The sequence below is a fragment of the Stomoxys calcitrans genome, chromosome 4 (genome assembly GCF_963082655.1).
Source record: "Stomoxys calcitrans chromosome 4, idStoCalc2.1, whole genome shotgun sequence".
Classification (NCBI taxonomy): domain Eukaryota; kingdom Metazoa; phylum Arthropoda; class Insecta; order Diptera; family Muscidae; genus Stomoxys; species Stomoxys calcitrans.
The window spans coordinates 107,447,043-107,466,440 of NC_081555.1; the positions used below are offsets into that span (position 1 = coordinate 107,447,043).

Below are 19,398 nucleotides of genomic sequence, written 5' to 3' on the forward strand. Positions count from 1 at the left end.
AAATTAGTTAACAGTGCTCTGGTTATCACTTAACATAGCTCTGTTAAAATGTCAGGTTTGTGCCTTGGCTAAGTTATATTCAAATTTATCTTCACGGACATAGGAGTCTTTGAGAGAGATCCTTCATAAAATATATGGACGAGTTTGCTTTAATGGAGAATATAGGCGTCGTATGAACCACAAGCTGTATGAGTTGTATGATATGACGACGATATGAGTTACTCGTATCAAAATACAACGGCTGCATGGGCTAGGTCATGTCGTCAGAATGGAAGAAGAAGCTCCAGCAAAGAAGTCTTTTAAAGGCAAACACGGCGGTACACGCAAACCGGGAAGACCAAAAGCCGGTTGGAAAAATTAAGTGGTGGGAGACATCACGAAACTTTGTGTGAGAGATTTTTGAATGAGCGCAGAAGATCGAGGCGCTTGAAATCCTGTTCTACGTTCGGCATGTGGAACAAATGTTTTGTTTTAGCCAATTAAAGTAAAGTAAAAGGGAAGAGAGTGACAGAGAAAAAACCATAAGCAAGCAGAAAAATAAAAAAAAAGTTTTTTGGACATGGACAAATGTCAGAAGAAATCAATTAGGGCTCTAGTTGGTTGGAATTGGCAGAAGAACTAGTTCCATGGTCAAATGGTTACTCCATGAAAAACCTTTATTAAATTCACCAGTTGATTATATTGAAAGTAAACAAACTAGGAACTGATTACTTTGGAACTAGTACATAAACAGTTTTGGAACTAGTGACCTCGACTACTGGTTGCTGTGTATATTCACAGTATCCGTATACACTCACAATGTGTCTAAAAAATATTTTATTATACAGTATAGTTATTGGTATCATAACGGGACACATAGGACCACGAGCTCACTTATGTAAATTAGGTGCGGCAAGTGATAGCATCTGTAGGGCATGCGAGGTAGATGATGAGAAAGGAGCATTTCCTTTGTAATTGCCCGGCTTTCGCGTCCAACAGCCACCGGCACTTAGGTAGAGACACAATACCAGATATGAACCAACTTAGAGGAGTGGTATTGAAAATAATTAAGGATTTTGTAAGTAGCACGGAATTCCTAGCTTAAAATTTTCTTTTTAGAGCTTACTTTATAGTTTTTAGAGCGCACAACAAGCCGATTACTGGCTTAGGTGTATGTCCATAATGGCATGGGGCGGATTAATAAATGCACCCTCTTTTCAACCTAACCTAGTATTTTATGACCATTTAACGAAGAAACATGGATTTAATGATTTTGGCATGAAACATAGCCTGCTGTCTAAAGATGTAGGATTTTTGCAATAAATTTATTTTTTTTTATAGAAACCATCAAATAATGCTACAAGACATTAAAAAGGATTGCAGAAATCTCACTCCAAAGAAATTTTATATTAAATATTGCCGATTCTTGGCAAGCCAATTTTCCCCCAAAACATGACAGGAAAAATTATTGTAGCTCGTTTCAATCGTCTACTTTGCGCCAATTCAAACTTCATTACGATTCCTCTTTCCTAACTCGAGCTAGAATTTTTCTAAGGCAGCTCTTATCTTGGGTATTTTTCGTCGTTAATGTGAATCTGGGCACACGAAGCAGCGAAAAAACCGTTGCCGTTGTCTAGCCTTCGAAACCATAAATACAACTTCCAAATGGTATTTGCACTGTATTGGAAAGCCGTACAAAATTCAGCTCTGACTTTAACCACATGTCCCCGCCGATGGGCCAATTCCTGCAACCAGTAGCGACGACAATTTAAAAAAAAAAAAGTTTGAGGTATTTTACCAATTTCACAGTAACAGAAACATTTTGGCACTTTTCGATTTTGAAAAAATGTGAGGTGCCCCCCCCCCCCCCCCCAAAAAAAAAAAAAATAAAATCCTGGCTACGTCCCTGGCTCCCATATATATGTATCGCCCGATTTCCACTTAAATGGCCGTAGTAACTACAATTTTCAACTGATCTGCACGAAATTTGGCACGGATTGTTTTTTTTATTGATCTTAGCATATCCGCAAGATTTAACCAATATCGGTTCAAATTTAGATATAGATTCCATATATATGTATTGCCGTTGTGACAACAAATTTCGAACAATCTGTTCAAAAAAAGTCAGTTTTTATACCCTCCACCATAGGATGGAGGTATACTAATTTCGTCATTCTGTTTGTAACTCCTCGAAATATTCGTCCAAGACCCCATAAAGTATATATTCTTGATCGTCATGATATTTTAAATCGATCTAGCCATGTCCGTCTGTCTGTCCGTCCGTCTGCCTGTCAAAAGAACGCTAACTTTCAAAGGAGTAAAGCTAGCCGCTTGAAATTTTGCACAAATACTTCCAATAGGTGTAGGTCGGTTGGGATTAAAAATGGGCCATATCGGCCCATGTTTTGTTATAGCTCCCATATAAACCGATCTGGGATCTAGAGGACGCAATTCTTATCCGATTTGGATGAAATTTTGCAGAGATGCTTTGTTATAGTTGCATGAGATGTTTCGTTATAGTTTCTAACATCTGCGCCAATTATGGTTCAAATCGGTCCATAACCTGGCATAGCTGTCATATAAACCGATCTGGGGTCTTGAGTTATTTAGCCTCTAGAGGGCGCAATTCCTATTTCCTATATAAACCGATCTTGGATCTTGACTTCTTGACCCATTAGAGGGCGCAATTCCTATCCAAAGTAAAGCTAGCCGCTTGAAATTTTGCAGAAATACTTCATATAGGTGTAGGTCGGTTGGGATTGTAAATGGGCCACATCGGTCCATGTTGTGATATAGCTGCCGTATAAACCGATCTGGGATCTTGACTTCTTGAGCCACTAGAGGACACAATTCTTATCCGATTTGGCTGAAATTTTGCATGAGATGCTTTGTTATAGTTTCTAACATCTGTGCCAATTATGATTCAAATCGGTCCATAACTTGACATAGCTGTCATATAAACCGATCTGGGGTCTTAACTTCTTGAGCCTCTAGAGGGCGCAATTCCCATCCAATTTGGCTGAAATTTAGCATGAAGTATTTTATTATGACTTTCAACAACTGTGCCAAATAAGATTGAAATCGGTTCATAACCTGATATAGCTGCCATATAAACCGATCTTAGATCTCGACTTCTTGAACCATTAGAGGGCGCAATTCCTATCCAAAGTAAAGCTTGAAATTTTGCACAAATACTTCGTATAGGTGTAGGTCGGTTGGGATTATAAAGTGGCTATATCGGTCCATGTTTTGATATAGCTGCCATATAAACCGATCTGGGATCTTGACTTCTTGACCCATTAGTGGGCGCAATTCCTATCTAATTTGGCTGAAATTGCATGAGATGTTTTGTTATAGTTTCTAACATCTGTTTTAATTATGGTCCAAATCGGTCCATAACCTGACATAGCGGTCATATAAACCGATCTGGGGTCTTGACTTCTTGAGCCTCTAGAGGGCGCAATTCCCATCCAATTTGGCTGAAATTTAGCATGACGTATTTTATTATGATTTTCAACAACTGTGCCAAATAAGATTGAAATCGGTTTATAACCTGATATAGCTGCCATATAAACCGATCTTGGATCTTGACTTCTTCACCCATTAGAGGGCGCAATTCTTATCCAAATTGGCTGAAATTTTGCATGACATGTTTTGTTATGACTTCCAACAACTGCGCCAAATATGGTTCAAATCGGTACATAGCCTGATATAGCTGCCATATAAACCGATCTGGGATCTTGACTTCTTGAGCCTCAAGAGGGGGTAATCATTATCCGATTGGCCGTGCCGTCGTCAATATACGTGTTTAATATGGTCTGAATCGGTCTTTAGCCTGCTACAGCTCCCCAATAAACCGATCTCCCTATTTTACTTTTTGAGCCCCTGAAAGGCCCAATTCTTATTCGATTTCGCTGAAATTTTACAAATAGACTTCTACTATGGTCTCCAACAATCAATTCGATTAGCATAGCAATTCTTTTCTTTTATCCTTTGTTTGTCTAAAAAGAAATACCGGGAAAGAACTCAATGGTGGAGGGTATATTAGATTCGGCCCGGCCGAACTTAGCACGCTTTTACTTGTTAGATATAGCACTCTCAAACATACATCTATAGGGTATTATATAGTCGGCTACGCCGTAATTTACCTTACTGGTTTTCTCTTTAGTTTGTGTTTAAATATTTGTTGTATGGTTGCCCAAAAAGTAATTGCTGATTTTTCATATAGTCGGCGTTGACAAATTTTTTCACAGCTTGTGACTCTGTAATTGCATTCTTTCTTCTGTCAGTTATCAGCTATTACTTTTAGCTTGCTTTAGAAAAAAAGTGTAAAAAAAATATATTTGGTTAAAGTTCATTCTAAGTTATATTAAAAATGCATTTACTTTCTATTAAAAAATCCGCAATTACTTTTTGGGCAACCCAATATATGTATGTGTTACACCAATTATGTCAATACTTTTGCTCGCCAGTGTTATTTTTTTGTTTTAACCACAATTCCATAACTTTGTGTTGTCTACTTTCAGGCGGGTGAAATTGTTGAATTTGATGAAAAAGTTAACCATCGGCATCATTTGTTTCATTGGCATTGCCTTAATTAGTTATGTTATCATCAGCTTATGTTTTAGTGGTAAGTATGTGTTTGAAAGCCAATTTTGTTTCGTTTAAATAACAAAAAAAAAATTAATTTAAATTTATAAAACTGTTTTCGAACAATGCCTGTGTTTATGAAAAAAGAAAATCATATTGGCTTACTTCAAAAAATTAAAAATAACAAAAAATCCTTTGATTTAATGACAACTTCTATTTTAGTTTCATTTGAAATGCACTATTTTACTTGACAACTGACACTTTTCTTATTTGTTTTTTCTCTTTGCTCTTGTTTTTTTCTTCCTCTTGATTTTTCCTATGTTGTTGCTATTATGCTTAAACGCTTTTGATTGCATACCAATGAAATAAACTAAAAAATCATAAAAAAAAAATCAAAATTCATAACTATTTCGGAATATCCTTGGAACTTCCTGATTTGGGTGACATGTGTCGGGTATTTTTGTGTTTACAATTTGTTGACTATGTCTGTGCGCTTAATTTTTATTTTGGTTCTCTTCTCTTGTGTTCGCCTTGTTGGCATATTCTTACCGTTTTTGTGTTACTGTGTGTCTCTGTGTGTGTCTGTTTGGTTCATTTGCATTTCTCTGTTTTCTGTATCGCAATATTTCTCTCTTCGTTTTTGTAGAATGGCCAAAGTCGGGAATAATGCCAACAGCAACAACAGTAACAAAAACAACTACAACTACAACAACAACAGAAACACCAAGCACAAATTCCACGAGTCTCAGCAATAGCAATTCCCCCAACCAAACTATGCCCCTCAATCTGTCCTCTATAGTTCAAATTCCCAACAGCACCACAAACAACGACAAAAACAATCCCACCTCAAGCACAACAACAATGCCACCACACACCCACCCAAGCACCCCCTCTTCACACAATCATGCAAAAAACTCAACACATACAACAGATATCCCTTTAATTCCTCCATCAGCTAGTCCTTTACTAAGTTTACCCACAACCTCTAACTCTTCTCTTTTGTCAGATGATAAAGCCTCTGATAATGGCCATGCAACAGCAACATCAACAAGTCCCTTAGACAGCAGCAGCAATCAAACTTTGCCAGCCTCCATAGGGGGTATGGAGGGTGGTGGCACCACTACAGCCAAGGCAACAGAGACCATGGCAACACCCGCACCCACACAACAGCTGACAACAACAGGTGCCACAACAGCAGCTGCGTTGTCGTCAGGCAATGCTACATCTGCACCGCCAGCCTCCGCCATTGAGGTTGACAATGACGATGATGATGATGATGAGGATGCTGAGAATGCTGAGGATGTGGCTGTGGTGCCAGACAAGTCACTTCTCAAGGATGCGCCTATTCTCGAGAAGAATTTCACCTCAAAATTGGGTGTGTATGAAAAGGCAGCTGTTTGCTCTGATAAGCCTGTTTGCAGTCAAATTGGAAGGTAAGTCTATGATGCCAATGTTGTCTGGCAGTCGTCCGTCTCGTAATGTGATTTTCCTGTTTTCCTATCACACATACGCCACGGCCCTTGTGTGCAGCTGCTAGATGGGGTCATTGAAAGTACCAAAATTCGATTATGACTCTTTTGTGTCTGTGCCCTTACTATAGTTGACGAGTTATGAGTTGTTTATTGGTTATCAACAACAATTTTATTAAATTATTATGATATTAACAAGTTCGTTGTTTGATGGGGCCATAGAGTGAAATCAATATTCTCTTTGGCCTTCAGTATGGTAGGAGGAGCCCTGGGCGCTGTGTTTACTATGGGAAACCAAAAAAAAATCGTTACGACATGAATATGGATTTATGATGTGAATCCTGCAGGACATTATTATGATGCCGCAACAATAAAACTTATGAAGGGAACTATCACACAAAGGAAATCATAGCGTATATGTAGATATTGGGTAGACAGATTTTCTGTTCTATCTGCGGCCCACAGTTTTTTTATACCCAACACCATAGGATGGGGGTATACTAATCTAGTCATTCCGTTTGAAACATCTCGAAATATTGTGATCTAGGATCCCATAAAGTATATATATTCTTGATCGTCTCGACATCCTGAGTCGATATACTCATGTCCATCCTTCCCTCTGTCGAAATCACGATAGCGGTCGAACGCATAAAAGGTGGTCGTTTGAAATTTTACACAGATACTTAGTATTGATGTAGGTCGTCGATGATTGCAAATGGGCCATATCGGTTTAGATTTGGATATAGCTCCCATATAAACCGATCTCCCATTCGGACGTCTTGAGCCCCTGGAAAATCACAATTTTCATTCGATTTAAATGAAATTTTGCACATAGTGTTCTGTTATGACAACTATGCCAAGTACGGTTTAAGTCGGCCAAGAACCTGATATTGCTCCCATAAAAACCGATCTCTCGATTTGACTTCTTGAGCCCCTGGAAGCCTCAATTTTCATCCGATTTGGCTGAAATTTTGTACATAGTGTTCTGTTATGACTTCCAACAACTGTGCCAAGTACGGTTCAAATCGGTCTATAACCAGATATAGCTCCAATATTTTAGCAGGTTCCATAGTGGCGGGTTCCCGAGAAACGGCCCGGCCGAACTTAGCACATTTTTACTTGTCGTACCCTACGCCACTACTGTGGTACGGGGTATAATAACTTAGTGCATTTGTTTGTAACACCCCGAAGGAAGAGAGATACCTCCTTGGGGGCGGACCCTGCCCCATACCCCAATTTTCAAAAACGCCAGATCTCGGTGATGCGTGCACCGATTAAAGCGAAATTTTGTATGCCACCTTATGGTACCCTAAGAACACGAAATTGGTGTACACTTTTTGGGTCTAATAACCTGGGGGGACGCCCTATCCCAAAACCCATCCGGACGGACATGTTTACCGATTGGGACAATATGGGTATCAAACCAAAGGTATTTAAGAGTAGAGTACGAACTTGGTAGACAAATTTCAGCCAAAGTGTTCGGGGGGTCCCCCACCCTCAAAAACCCCCCAACAGGACTCTTTGATCGCTTAAGGCAATATGGGTATAAAATGAAAGGTATTTAAGAGTAGAGTACGCATCTGACATTAAAATTTATTTCTTGGTTTCTAAGGGAGCTACCACATGCAAAATTTCAGCCAAATCGAACAAAAATTGCGGCTTGTAGGCGCTCAAGAAGTCAAATCGGGAGATCGGTTTATATGGGAGCTATGTCAGCTTAAAGACCGATTTGGACCGTACTTGGCACAGTTGTTTGAATTCATAACAGTACACTTCATGCAAAATTTCAGTCAACTAGCACAAAAATTATTGCTTGCAAATCAAATCGGGTGCTCGGCTTATATGGGAGCTATCGTGGTTTTGACAGACGGACGGACGGACATGGTTAGATCGACTCAGGCATCGAGACGATCAAGAATATATACACTTTATGGGGTCTTAGACAAATACTTCGAGGTGTTACAAACGGAATGACTAGGTTAGCATACTCGCATTCTATGGTATGGTGTACAAATTTGTTAGTCGAATTTCTTGGACACTATATAAGATATCCGGCACATCATAGCATTTTAGTTGAGTACATTCCAGCAAATAAAAAAATTTGTAGGACCGAAGTGGGCTTCCGGACCCTGAAAATTGTTACATCAACTGGTTAACACCTCAGCTATAGCCATCTAAAATATTGTGATAAAATCTTAACTCATTCAAAAATGGCAGACTTATTTCCACAAATTTTTTTCCCATCTCACTGTGGGACCCTAGGAAACCTGGAAGGAATGGAAGAGGTTTTCGATTGAATACCACAGTCCGAGTCACTGCTGCCAGCGGTATAGTTTTGGATCGACGAAAATCTGGTATTGCCATCTGGAAGTCCATGCTACCCAGATGGATCAAAGCTAGAGGAGAGAATCGGCCTGGGGTCTACATTGCATAACAATGGACCAGGACCACCAGGCAATAACACCTAGGACCAAGAGGTTACGAACAGGAGCATAGCACCTTCTGTGAGGATAGCACGAATCGTTTAGGTACTGGCCATAGGGGAGTAATGTGGAATGAAAGAGCAAACGATTTGGCAGTGAATACCAGAGAACTGCCGTCAACAAACTTGGTTAACCCGAGGCCTTTTGGGGCGACGCAGTTCGAGTTAAGGGTGTGGGTGACGAATGCAGTGGATCAGCGAAACAGCCGGTAGGACGACGAAAGTCCTTTTCGTGATGCGAATGCGAGATTCGGATCGTGAGAAGACGAGGCTATTACGAGTACTGAAAGGACGTTAGAAGCAGATCAGTATAGCTCTCGGTATCAAAACGGGACATACTACGCATTCATTTATGCAAAATAGGTGCAGCAATTTCATACATGTGTAGGGCATCTGGGGAAAATGACCAGACGTTGGAGTTTTTCCTATGTCATTGGCCACCTTTTGCCGATTACAGACACCGGAACATAGGTGAGAGCACAATTATAGACACGAATCCGCTTAGGGCCGTGTTATGGCAAACAGTTAGGGATTTTGTAAGTAAGGTGGAATTTCTGACGTATATTTTCTTTTTCTTGAGGTTAGTTTTGTAGTATTTAGAGCACACAACAAGCCGATTACTGGCTTAGGTGGATGTTAATAGTGGCATAGGGCGGATTAACATTAGCACCCTCTTTTCAACCTAATATAACCTGACGTCCATATTAGTGGAAATCAGCGTAATACAGAAATGCAAATATGGAAGCTATATTTAAATCTTTGTACATGCGTTGGTCCTTGAACTTAAAAATTCATATTTGGAAATTTTCGTGATGCGAATGCAATTAAAAGCGTGTTTAGTTCGGCCGGGCCGAATCTTTTATACCATTCACCATGGATCTTATTTCTCAAATTCATTGCCCAATATCTGTTTACAGGCAAACATAGCATAATGAATAAAAAATTCTATGCTATTGGAGCTACATCAGGTTGCCCAAAAAGTAATTGCGGATTTTTTAAAAGAAAGTAAATGCATTTTTAATAAAATTTAGAATGAACTTTAATCAAATATACTTTTTTACATTTTTTTCTAAAGCAAGCTAAAAGTAACAGCTGATAACTGACAGAAGAAAGAATGTAATTACAGAGTCACAAGCTGTGAAAAAATTTGTCAACACCGACTATATGAAAAATCCGCAATTACTTTTTTGGGCAACCCAATATATCAGGTTAAGGATCGATTCGGATCATACTTGGTTTAGATGTTGGAGACCATAGCTGAAGTCATTATGCAAAATTTCACCCAATTCGAATAAGAATTACGCCTTCTAGGGGCCAAAGGAGTATAATCAGAAGATTAGAGGTTAGGGACTAATTCAGTCCATTCGGCAAGGTATGTTGAGGGTTATAGAAGAATTCGTTGTACAAAATTTCAGCCAAGTCGGATAAGAATTGCGCCCTCTAGAGGCTCAAGAAATGTGATAGGGACACCGGTTCATATCCCATATGACTAGCCGAACCGCCTATGTCCGCTATGTGACGCTGAACGCCTGCGTACGAATCTTGGCGAGTACATCGAAAAAAATTTAAAGCGGTGGTTATCCACTCTTAATGCCGGTGAAATTTGCGAGGTACAAAGCCATGCATGGCCATGTAAATTCTCCCAAAGAGGTGTCGCACTGCGGCACGCCGTTTGGACTTGGTTATAAACAAAGGTCCCTTTTACTCTACTCTCAAATGCCTTTCTTTTGAGTCTCATTTTACCACTTTGGTTAATGTTTCCTGTTTACGGGCTATTTCGGGGGTGGGATGGCCACCCGGACACTTGCCAAATTGGAAATTTGCCCATGAACATTCCATTAAGGTCAGGGGGAAACTTCTCACATATCAATGAGTGGTGTCCAATTCAAGTGTTGTTAAGCTCAATGATAAGGGGCCTCCTTTTTATAGCCAAGTCCGAACACTGTGCCGCAGTGCGACACCTCTTTGTGGAGAAGTTTTTACTTGGCTCCCATACCAAATGGTACAGTACTCCAGCCAGCATTAGGGGGGGATAATCACCGATGAAAACAATAGAAACCACGTTTTGTGACTAAAAGTGCAAAAAAAATTTCGAACGAAACACATTACCAATCTCCGAGATCTAGTGTTTTAAAAAGTATTGGAAAGAACTACGAATATATCTATCTGTTTAGAGGAATTATAAGTTTGGGGCGGCCTGATGGGTACTTGGACCCAAATTTTAATACATGTACTATTTTCGTTCTCTAGTCTCCAATACCTTTCATTTGATACCTTTTTTGTACCCATTGGATCACTTTGGGTTAAGGGTGACGTTTTTGGCGTAAGGGGGAGAGTCCGCCCCCACCCAATGCCTAAAAGTTATATAGCTTTTATTTCCATCCATACAAACCTACACAAACTATGAAAATTCGTTTCAGCCGAGTCCCATATAGTCATAATAGGTCTTATGGGGCGTTTTTGGGGTGTGAGGTGACCCCCATTACTTCGATCTGATTTTTTATGCCAGATTCAAAATTTTATCCCGAATACCTTTCATTTGCGCCCCATATTGAAATGGATGTTCAGTATGTCTGTTTGGGAAAATTTTGGGGTTGGGGCTGCCCGATGGGTACTTAGACTCAAATGTTAATACCATATTCGTATTCTACTCCCTCCAACACCTTTTTTTGATACCTATATTGTCCCGATCCGTCCACATTTGATTTTGGGTGGTTTTTTTGGCGTAAGGGGGTGGGTCCCTCCCTCTTTCGATATCGAAAAATTGTATAACCTATGTTTCCTTCCAGACCAACCTACACAATATGCCAAAAATTTCGAGAAAATCGGTTCAGCCGTTTTTAAGTCTATGCGGAACAAACAAACCGAGTCCCATATAACCGTGATTGGCTCATGTGCCTATTTTGGGCGTTTTTGTGGGGGTGGGATGACCCTCTATACTTCGACCAAAATTTGAATGATTGTATGATTCATTATCTACATTCGCATACTTTTCATTTGATATCTTTATTGTCCCAATGGGTCTACTTTTGATTTTGGGTTGTGTTTATGGCAAAAGGGGGAGGGTCCGTCCCCCTTCCAATACCGAAAAATTATAAAACCTATTTCTCCTTCCTGACCATATTCGCAGTTTACTCACGGATACCTTTCATATGAGTCTCATATTATCATGATCGTTCAAAAACCTATTTTAGGGGGTTTTGGGGTTGGGGCGGCCCCCCAGTCACTTGGACCTAATTTTTAACATGACCGCCTATCCTTCGACCTGAATTTGTATGCCAGATCCATTATCTACTTCCGAATACTTTTCATTTGATATCTATATTGTCCCGATGGGTCTACTATTGATTTGGGGTTGTGTTTATGGCATAAGGGGGAGGGTCCGTCCCCCTTCTGATACCGAAAAATTACATAGCCTATTTCTCCTTCCTGACCATATTTGCAGTTTACTCCCGGATACCTTTCACATTTGTCCTATATTATCGTGATCGTCCAAAAAACCTATTTTAGGGGATTTTGGGGTTGAGGCGGCCCCCCAGTCACTTGGACCTAATTTTTAATATGACATTCGTACTCTACTCCTGAATGCTTTCATCTGAGTCCCATATTGTCCCGATTGGTCCATTTTTATTTTTAGGTAGTACTTTTGGGGTAAGAGGGGGGAGGGGTTGGTCCGTCTGTGGTCTGTGGAATCTATACAAAATTGGATAAGATACGACAAAAGTGACTTCTGTATTTAAAAATAGAAAAACTAACCCTAAAGACTAACCCTTCATTAAAGTTCAATATTTTTTCCCTTACAGCAATATATTGCAAGATGGTGGAAGTGCCGTAGACTCAGCGATTGCCACCTGTCTGTGCAATGGCATTGCGACCATGCACAGCATGGGCATAGGCGGTGGCATGCTGATGAACGTCTATATTAAGGAAGACAAACAGGCATACTCGGTGGATGCCCGTGAAGTGGCACCCTATGCAGCCACAGACGATAGATACACCAGTGCAGACAGTCATCAACTGTTGCATGGTCCCTTATCCATAGCAGTACCCGGTGAATTAATGGGTTATCATAGGGCCCACGAGAAGTTTGGTAAATTGCCATGGAAGAAATTGGTCGAGCCATCGCTGCAGATCTGTAAGGATGGTTTCTATGTGACAAAGCATCAATACAATGCCTTAGCCTATAAGGATAAGCATATGAGAAATAACACCATCTTAAGGTGGGAAGGGATTATGGAGAAGATGATGAGGAAGAAGACAATTTAAAACCATTTTGTGTGTGTTTTTTTTTTAGAAAAATGTTTTATAATGAAACCACCAACACTCTACATCCAGTGGGCACTTTAATTCAACCTGCCGAAGAACTTTGCAAGACCTATGAATTGCTAGCAGATAATGGTCCTTATGATTTCTACAATGGCACTTTGGCCAAATTGGTCGCCGAGGATTTACGGGAACTGGGCAGTATGGTCGACTATGGCGATTTGGAGACATATCGTGCTGATCTGGTCAGCTCGGTTACCATGCAGTTGGGTGATGATATTCTTTATGCTGTACCGCCCATTAGCAGTGGTACCATAGTCTCCAATATTTTGAGTATCCTAGAAGGCTACAATTTCACCAGCATGGATGTTAAGGACAACAAACATGAGGCATTGACCATACATCGCATAGTGGAGGCCATGAAATTTGGTTTTGCCAAGCGTTGGGAATTGGGCGATGCTCGTTTCAATGATGTCAGAGAGGTAAGTGAGAAGGGAGGTTCAGCAATATGTTATTGTAGAAAAAAATCTTTTTTTCTTTTTGCCTTTCAGTTGGTTAGCCGTTTAACAAATCCCGAGACCGGCATTGAATTGAGAAATAAAATCAATGACAGCAGCATTTTGGCCTCTGTGAGTGAGTATGGTGCCCAATATACGGGCGAGGATGATGTAGGCACCAGCGCTTTGGTGGTTATGGCGCCCAATGGTGATGCTGTATCTGTAACCAGTTCCGTTAATGATTAGTAAGGCCATATGCTTAAATTAAATTTTGTCTCTTTCAAATTATGTTTCTTATCTTTCATTTTCATTTTCTAGTTTCGGCTCTGGCCTGGCTGGCAAGCGCACCGGCATCATCTTTAATAGTGCCATGAACGATTTCTCTTTGCCTGGCAAGACCAATGCATTTGCCTTACTTCCATCTCCGACCAATTTTATTGATGCTCAAAAACGTCCCATGTCCTCAATGTCGCCCATGATATTGGCCGACCGAGAGGGCAACGTTAAAATGGCTGTGAGTGCTGCCGGTGGCTCGAAAATTATTTCAGCCCTTGTTGAGGTCATGGCTGGTGTGCTTTGGATGAATCAGGATATTAAAGAGGCCATTGACGAACCAAGATACCATCATCAGTTGTCACCAAATGTCTTGGAATATGAAAAGAATGAACATTTCACGGAGGTAAGATGAAATGTGGAATTTGAACAGAGATTTAAGCTTCTGGTAAGGGCGGTCCACCAAACACTTGGGGCGAAAGTTTTATGTTAGTCAGTTAGTTAGTAACCCAAAACCAGGAAATCGGAAATTGGGTAAGTAACCCAAAACCACGAATTTGGGATCAAATAACCTGGGAGGGACGCCCCATCCCAAAAACCACCCGAACGGACATGTTTACCGATTGGGGCGAAAGTTTTATATTAGTTAGTTAGATAGTAACCCAAAAATTGGAAATTGGGTTAGTAACCCAAAACCACGAATTTGGGGTCAAATAACCTGAGGGGGACGCCCCATCCCAAAACCCACCTGAACGAACATGTTTACCAATTGGAACAATATAGGTATTAAATGAAAGGTATTTGGAAGCTGAGTACAAATTTGTCATAAGAATTTTGTCCAAATGTATACGGGGCCTCCCAACCTTAAAAACAATCAAAACGGGCATTAATGTCCCACGTCACAAAATGGGTAGGGAGTTGACTACGAATCCCCCTTTCTCCAATTTTCAAAAACGTCTAATCTCGCCTGATTTTGCCGATTTAAGAGAAATTTTGCATGCCACCTTATGGTAACCCAAAAACACGAAATTGATATAAAACTTGGGTGTCAAAAATTCTAGGGGAACGCCCCATCCCAAAACCCAACCGAACGGACATGTTTATCGATTGGGACAATACGGGTATCAAATGAAAGGTATTAAAGAGTAGAATGCGAGCTTGGCAGAAAAATTACACCCTTAGTGTCGGGGGGCCCCCCATCCCCAAAAACACCGCCCAACAGGACATTTTTACCACCTTGGGCAATATTTGATACCCAAATGAAAGGTATTTTGAAGTAGAGTACACATCTAACATAAAAATGTATTCCTTGGTGTTTGAGAGGCCTCCGCAACCCCCAAAAGCCACCAGCTGGACATATTTACCGATTGGGACAATATAGGACTAAATGAAAGGCATTTCGGAGTTAAATACGAATAAGGTATAAAATATTAGGTCCAAGTACCTAGAAAGCCACCCTAGGCCCAAAACCACGGCTTCCTAGATACTTGGACCAAATGTTTAAAACCTTATTCGGTGTTTAATACCTGAGTGGTAGTGCCAAAATTAAAAGTGGACCGGTCGGGATAATATGGGTATCAAATGAAAGGTATTTGAGAGTAGAGTATGAATATGAGTCCCAAGCCCAAAACCGCCACAAAGAAATGTCAAAAATCAAAGTGGACTGATCGCGACAACATGGGACTCAAAAAAAATTGGATCCAAGTACCTAGGGCATTGTTCCAAAGATACCGCCCCAAATAAAAAACGGATCCAAGTATCTAGGGAGCCCCCAGGCCCAAAACAGCGACAAAAGAAGTGTCCAAAATCAAAAGTGGAGCGATCGGAGCAAAATGGTACTCAAATGAAAGGTTTTTGGGAGAAGAATACGATTATGGTGTCAAAAAACGGATTCAAGTACAGAGGGCGTCGCCCCAAGAGTACCGCTCAAATAAAAAGTAGACCGATCGGAAGAATATAGGACTCCAATGAAAGGTATTCGAGAGTAGAGTATGAATATGCTATTTTAAGTTGGATCCAAAGATCTTGGGAGCCGTCTTAAGCCCAAAACCACCCCAAAAGTACCACCAAAAATCAAAGTGGACTGATCGGGACAACATGGGACTCAAAAGAATGGTTTTCGGGAGTAGAATATGAATATGGTGTAAAAAATTGGATCCAAGTACCTAGGGCGTCGCCCCAAGAGTACCGCCCAAAATAAAAAGTGTCCCGATTGGGACAATATAGGACTCCAATGAAAGGTATTCGGGAGTAGGGTATAAATATGATATTTAAATTGGATCCAAGTATCTGGGGAGCCGTCCCAAGCCCAAAACCGCGCCAAAAGTAGTGCCCGAAATCAAAAGTGGACCGATCGGAGCAAAATGGGACTCAAATGAAAGGTTTTTGGGAGAAGAAAACGATTATGGTGTCAAAAAAACGGATTCAAGTACAGAGGGCGTCGCCCCAAGAGTACGGCTCAAATAAAAAGTAGACCGATCGGAAGAATATAGGACTCCAATGAAAGGTATTCGGGAATAGAGTATGAATATGATATTAGAAATGGGATCCAAGATCTAAGGAGCCGTCCTAAGCCCAAAACCACGCCAAAGGTAGTGCCCAAAATCAAAAGTGGACCGATCGGAGTAAAATGGGACTCATATGAAAGGTTTTTGGGAGAAGAATACGATTATGGTGTCAAAAAACGGATTAAAGTACAGAGGGCGTCGCCCCAAGACTACCGCCCAAATAAAAAGTAGACCGATCGGAAGAATATAGGACTCCAATGAAAGGTATTCGGGAGTAGAGTATGAATATGATATTAGATATGGGATCTAAATATCTAAGGAGCCGTCCCAAGCCCACAACCGTCCCAAAATACCCCCTAAAATTCAAATTGGACCGATCGGGACAATATTGGACTCAAATGAAAGGTATTCGTGAGTGAAATACGAATATGATGTCAAAAAATGTAATCCAAGTACCTAAGGCTCTACCCAAAGCCCACAACAAAAATATAGCTCTCCAATGAAAAGTATTTGAGAGTAAAGTACGAGAATGATTATCGAATATTAAAAATTGGGTGTAATTACCAAGGGGGCCGTCCCAAAACCAACACCGCCCCAAGTGAGCACATTTGATGAACATGATAATATGGAACGTAAATAAAAGGTATTTACGAGTAGACTCCGAATAGGGTATTAAAAATCAGGTTCAAGTGATAGAAGGTTGCCTACCCCTCAAAAAACCTTCTAAAATGTGAATATTTGTCAATCTTGGCTATATGGCATCCAATAAAAGGTATTCGGTAGTAGATAAACAAATTGTACTGGGTACATATCCGTTTTCAAACGAAGGTTTAGATCGAAGATGGGCTATATCAGACTATACCTTGATATAGCCCCCATATAGACCGATACGCCGATTTAGGGTCTTATGCCCATAAAAGCCAAATTTATTATCCGATTTTGCTGAAATTTGGGACAGAGAGTTGTGTTAGGCCACTCGACATCCTTCTGTAATATGGCACAGATCGGTTCAGATTTGGATATAGCTGCTATATAGATCGATCTCTCGATTTAGGGTCTTGGGCCCATAAAAGGCGCATTTATTGTCCATGTCGCCGAAATTTGGAACAGTGAGTTGTGTTAGGTCCTTTGTCAGCCCTCTTCAATGTGGCCCAGATCGGTCACGATTTAGATATAGCTGACATATAGACCAATCCGCCTAAGACCCTAGGCCCATAAAAGCCACATTTATTATCCGTTTTTGCTGAAATTTGGGACAGTGAGTTGTGTTAGGCCATTCGACATCTTTTTTCAATTTGGCCCAAATTTGGATATAGCTGCCTTATAGACCGATCTCTCGATTTAAGGTCTTGCACCCATAAAACGCGCATTTATTGTCCGATTTCTCCAAAATTTGTGACAGTGAGTTGTGTTAGGCCCTTCGACATCCTTTTCTATTTGGCCCATATCGGTCCAGATTTGGATATAGCTGCTATATGGACCGATCTCTCGGTTTATGGCTTTCGGCCCATAAAAAGCACATTTATTGTCCGATGTCGCCGAAATTTGGGACAAAGAGTTTAGCTAAGCCCCTCCACATACTTTTGCAATAAAGCACAGATTGGTCCAGATTTGGATATAGCTGCCATATAGACCGATCTCTCGATTTAAGGTCTTGAGCCCATAAAAGGCGCATTTATTGTCCGATTTCGCCAAAATTTGGTACTGTGAGTTGTGTTAGTACCTTCGACATCTTTCTTCAATTTGGCCCAGATCGGTTAAGATTTGGATATAGCTGCTATATAGACCGATATCTCGATTTAAAGTCTTGGCCCCATAAAAGGCGCATTTGTAATCCGATTTCACTGAAATTTGACACAGTGACTTATGTTAGGCTTTTCGACATCCGTGTCGTATATGATTCAGATCGGTTTCGTTTTAGATATAGCTGCTAAAAAGATCAATAGTTTTGTTATACACAATTGAACAATGACTTGTACTTATCAGTATTTGGTCCAAATCGTAACATATTTCGATATATCTGCTATGGGGCATGTGGTATGCATTTTTCACCGGATTTTGATGAAAGGTGGTTTACATATATACCCGAGGTGGTGGGTATCCAAAGTTCATCCCGGCCAAACTGAACGCCTTTTTACTTGTTTTGGTTGTATATTTAGAATCTTGGACCTATAAAGGATATGTTTGTAAACCGTTTTCAATTAAATAGGTGTGTTGCTTTCACATCCTTTGACATCCTTGAGAGATATGGTCCGATCAGACCATAATTTTATATATTGGGTTGCCCAAAAAGTAATTGCGGATTTTTTAAAAGAAAGTAAATGCATTATTAATAAAACTTAGAATGAACTTTAATCAAATATACTTTTTTAAACTTTTTTCTAAAGCAAGCTAATAGTAACAGCTGATAACTGACAGCAGAAAGAATGCAATTACAGAGTCACAAGCTGTGAAAAAATTTGTCAACGCCGACTATATGAAAAATCCGCAATTACTTTTTGGGCAACCCAATATTTAGCTCGATATAGAGCGATTTTCCAAATAACCGGTTCAAAAAGCGATGCTTTTCGATATTATTGTGGGGAAATTTGGCCAACCCATAGTGTAGGGTATGCAATGTTTGTCGCGGCCGAACTTTCTCCATTATCATGACTTCAGCTTAATATCGTTCTTCTTCATTTTTCAGGAACTTCTGAAGCTCCTCTCCGAAAAGGGACATGTGGTAAAATCCTACAACTACACAGGATCTGTGGTGTGTGGCATAGTGAAAAACGATACAGCGATTTATGCAAATGCCGATTATAGAAAACAAGGGGGCATAGATGGCTTTTAAATCATGATACCAAAAAAACAGAAAAAATTAGATAAGCATACCAAACATTTGTCAAAAAGGAAGGTAAGCAGAATTTTCTCCAAATGAAGAACAAAAAACATAAAATCTCAATTAAATGTGCTTTATATTGAAGAAAAAGAAAAGATGGAAACAATTCTAGTATTAAAAGCAAACCAAGCACCAAACAGCCATGGAACACAATTATACAAACAAACAATTTTTTTTTTGTAAAAATATTTGGCAACAAATGAAAATCAAAAAAAAAAAATCGAAACTTATCTACATATATACAAAAAAAAAAAAAAATTATAAACCTTAAGAAGACGAAAAGATAAGCTGAATAATAACAATAATAATCAAGAAATTGAACCTTTTATAGGATAATTCAAAGAAAATATACTTATTGCATAATTTGATAAAAGAAAAGAAAAACCCCACAGCTAAAATACATATGAACAAAGTAAAAGAAAACTTCAAATTTCTATTTTGTCAACCTTCGAACCGA

General features: G+C 39.9%; 1 protein-coding gene across 8 annotated transcripts in view; it reads left to right on the top strand.

Annotated features, from left to right (window-relative positions):
• The window catches only part of LOC106086071 (glutathione hydrolase 1 proenzyme), a 136,552-nt gene extending 117,596 nt beyond the window's left edge, over window positions 1-18,956 (top strand). For 7 of the 8 annotated variants that reach the window (XM_013250593.2, XM_013250594.2, XM_013250596.2 and 4 more), the window contains 7 exons: window positions 4,506-4,609; window positions 5,216-6,002; window positions 12,324-12,740; window positions 12,815-13,265; window positions 13,335-13,525; window positions 13,599-13,959; window positions 18,747-18,956. In XM_013250593.2, coding sequence (XP_013106047.2) covers window positions 4,506-4,609; window positions 5,216-6,002; window positions 12,324-12,740; window positions 12,815-13,265; window positions 13,335-13,525; window positions 13,599-13,959; window positions 18,747-18,893 — 2,458 coding nt within the window. In that variant the 3' untranslated portion in view covers window positions 18,894-18,956. The remainder of the gene's footprint in view (window positions 1-4,505; window positions 4,610-5,215; window positions 6,003-12,323; window positions 12,741-12,814; window positions 13,266-13,334; window positions 13,526-13,598; window positions 13,960-18,746) is intronic. The other variant, XM_059367456.1, reaches the window with a different exon arrangement.
• The last annotated feature ends 442 nt before the right edge of the window (window positions 18,957-19,398 follow it).